Below are 3,076 nucleotides of genomic sequence, written 5' to 3' on the forward strand. Positions count from 1 at the left end.
ATATATATATATTGAATTTATAAATGTGTATGTACATATACAGTATATATGTATGTGTGTATGGTTGTACATACACATATGTAGTTGTTTTTTTGGTGTTTGGCTTAGTGTTATGTTAGAATCATTATTATACTCTTATACCTTTTGTTGTTTACTATTTTTAATTGTTTTTAGCTTTATTTTTTGTTTTTCATTTCAATGTTAAGTTTTGAAATTTTGTTGTATGCATTTGTCATTTTTATTTAATCTCTTTATTTTTAAAATGTGTATAGGTAGTGCTTATAAAGTTTTAGCTTTTAGTTTTGGATCTGTTTTTAGTTGTTTTAATACTACAATTGATTGCTTCTGTTATCCTCATTTGTAAGTCCCTTTGGATAAAAGCGTCTGATAAATGACTAAATAAAATAAAGTTAGTATTTAGAATGCTGGGATATTAACCTTACAAAGCCATTTTCACCACAGGATGTTATTAAATACAATACATCATTTGGGATGTGGCAGAAATTACACTGTGACAGAAATACTGAACAGAAATACTGACAGAAAAATGACAATTCTACTGTGCTATATGTATATATACTGTTGGACAACGGCAGCAGACAAATTAAATAAACTATAGTGAGACACCATTTTTTTAAATTAAAACGCACAGGGCCAAAAGTGCTCATATAGAAAAACCCATTTCCATATTTGTCTCTTTTTGACAGCTTAGCCTACAAGTGTGCATGCCATTCCGTTGCATAGAACATGGTACATTTAACATCTTGTGTCCATTTATTGCAAAGTAATCATTATTTTACAATCAATATGAATTACTAGAACTGGTCATCAAGAAAATAGTTTTTCTATAACAAGTTAATAGTTTTTCTTTCCATGCTCGACAGGCCAACCAAATCAAGTATTTGGCTTTAGCTAGTGTGACAGGGCTGCCCAAAGGCTGGAGTGGTTCAGTTGAGATCGAGGAGAGTGGAGACAAGAGATTTTGGATTTTGTTCCCTGCCCGTGGCCTGTCTGGGTACTCGATGACCTGTGCTTGGCATGGCACCACTGAAGCATAGCTGTGGATGCGGCGAAGCCAATCAAATTTTAATGCGCTCCGTGAGGCGCGGCTGAGAGGGTGACCTAGAAGAAAAAAAAACACGTCTCCCCCTCACTCTTTCCTTTTGTAGTCTCCCCGACCTTTTGTTGCCTTCTTTTCCTGGCAAATTATATCATTGCTTTCGAGAATCCCATCTTTCTTCCTCGAGCAAATTCTGGTGTTTGAATCACATTCTAGCATGATGGTTTAAGCAAATCACTCACCTATGTCATCATCCGTTCGGTCCATGGGGTCTTTCTCCAGGCAGTCTCGGACGATATCTCGACTCATGAGGGGATCAGAGGCACGTTCGATGTCTTCCTCATCATCATCCTCCTCGGAATCAACGGCTGTCTCGGGCAGGCCACTGAGGTCCATGTCGCCGGGCTCACTCTCTGTGGCCTGTGTGTCAAAAACCTTTGTCAGTCAATCATAGTAAGGTATTTTGGACATTCTTTGCTTAGATTTTGCATCACTGTGGCGTTTCTTCTAAATTAATATCCTGAATCCTGGAGCTGATCACAGACCTAACATCTAACATATTTCAGAAGCAAAGTTTAAGCACAGACCCAAAAAAGACAAAATGATCAAGACTAGGATTCAAGGCTAAAAAAAAAACAATATTATTTTCCCATTAATTCAGAATTAAAAAGAAAATGGAAGCAGAGCACATGACTGCATGTACTACTGTATAACAACAATTCAAAGCAAGCAACAAAACAAACCAACCAAACAAGCACAGGTAACAACAACAACAACAACAAAAAAACATATTCTGGGTATTAAAATACAAATTTAGATGTTTGAACTCCATTTTTGAGAAAATACAACCCAACACCCACCCAGCACTGTGGCATGGCCCAACCTGACTAAAATAAACAAAAGAAAGACCCATCCCGTTGTGTACACCACAATCTCCTGTCGCAACCAACCCTGATTCGCTCTCACCTGGACGAGGAGCCCCAGCGATACTCTATTCCTCCCTGAAACTGCCCACAGTGTCGCCTTGACCAAATGCTTGCACAAGCCGGGTCCCAGCCTCATCTTTAGAGCTCTGGCTTTCAGCCAGTTTTAATTTTTTAAGCCCCTCGATCTGGGCTCACACAAACGCATGTCATTTTGACTTAAATGACCTGTATTACTCATCAAATATTCAGACGGTGCTGAAAGCAGCCACTCAGAGGGCACATAGGGCGGGGAGATGTGAAGCTGGGCTCTTTTTTGGTAGGGTGGGGACAGGGGAGTGGGGGAGGATGGTGGTGGCAGCTGGCAAAATGCACTAATATAAAAACGAGAGTTATCTATCACATAAGCATCCCTCTTAAAGAGGTCTAAATTACTTGTGGGAATAGATCACCTAAAAATAACAATTCTGTCATGATTTACTCACCCTCATGTCATTCCAAACCAGTATGACTTTCTTTTTTTCCCAGAACACAAAAGGAGAAATGATGGAGAGTATATTCATTGCAAGTACAGTGAATGGGGATTGAAGCTTTTTGGATTTTTAATCAAAAAGCAGCATAGAAAAATCATAATAGTATCAAAAAGTTTAATTGAGCACGTTTACATGCAAGCTGATAACTCACAAATATCAGCTTATTAAAATAACTAGTTTTCCCCGTTTACATGCACAACAGTAACCTGACAACGCAAGTAAGCTGCGTTTACATGACTTAAAGGGTTAGTTCACCCAAAAATGAAAATTAGCCCATAAATTACTCACCCTCAAGTCATCCTAGGTTTGTACTTCTAATTAGTGACCGTTGTTTTTGTTGATCTCTCCGCGTGCGTCACTTCTGAGCGGCGCATGCGCAAAGCTGACCTCATACGTAATTCCCCCGGAACTGCTTCCGTGTACAACTGTTGGCGCAAGCTAGATTCAAGTGATTATTACGTTTTGAATATGGATATTTTTCTTACAAAAACGCATCGATTCACTACAGGAGGCCTTTGTTCACCCCCCAGAGCCGTGTGAGACACTTTTTTTATGGATGG

At 39.0% G+C, this 3,076-nt stretch overlaps 1 protein-coding gene across 4 annotated transcripts in view; it reads right to left on the reverse strand.

Annotated features, from left to right (window-relative positions):
• Window positions 1-3,076, reverse strand: part of LOC107758567 (rap guanine nucleotide exchange factor 2-like) — a 122,359-nt gene that overhangs the window by 28,778 nt on the left and 90,505 nt on the right. For all 4 annotated transcript variants that reach the window (XM_016576335.1, XM_016576337.1, XM_016576336.1 and 1 more), the window contains one exon: window positions 1,303-1,480. In XM_016576335.1, coding sequence (XP_016431821.1) covers window positions 1,303-1,480 — 178 coding nt within the window. The remainder of the gene's footprint in view (window positions 1-1,302; window positions 1,481-3,076) is intronic.

This window comes from Sinocyclocheilus rhinocerous, unplaced genomic scaffold (assembly GCF_001515625.1).
Source record: "Sinocyclocheilus rhinocerous isolate Xijiao unplaced genomic scaffold, SAMN03320098_v1.1 scaffold354, whole genome shotgun sequence".
In the NCBI taxonomy this organism is placed as follows: Eukaryota; Metazoa; Chordata; class Actinopteri; order Cypriniformes; family Cyprinidae; genus Sinocyclocheilus; species Sinocyclocheilus rhinocerous.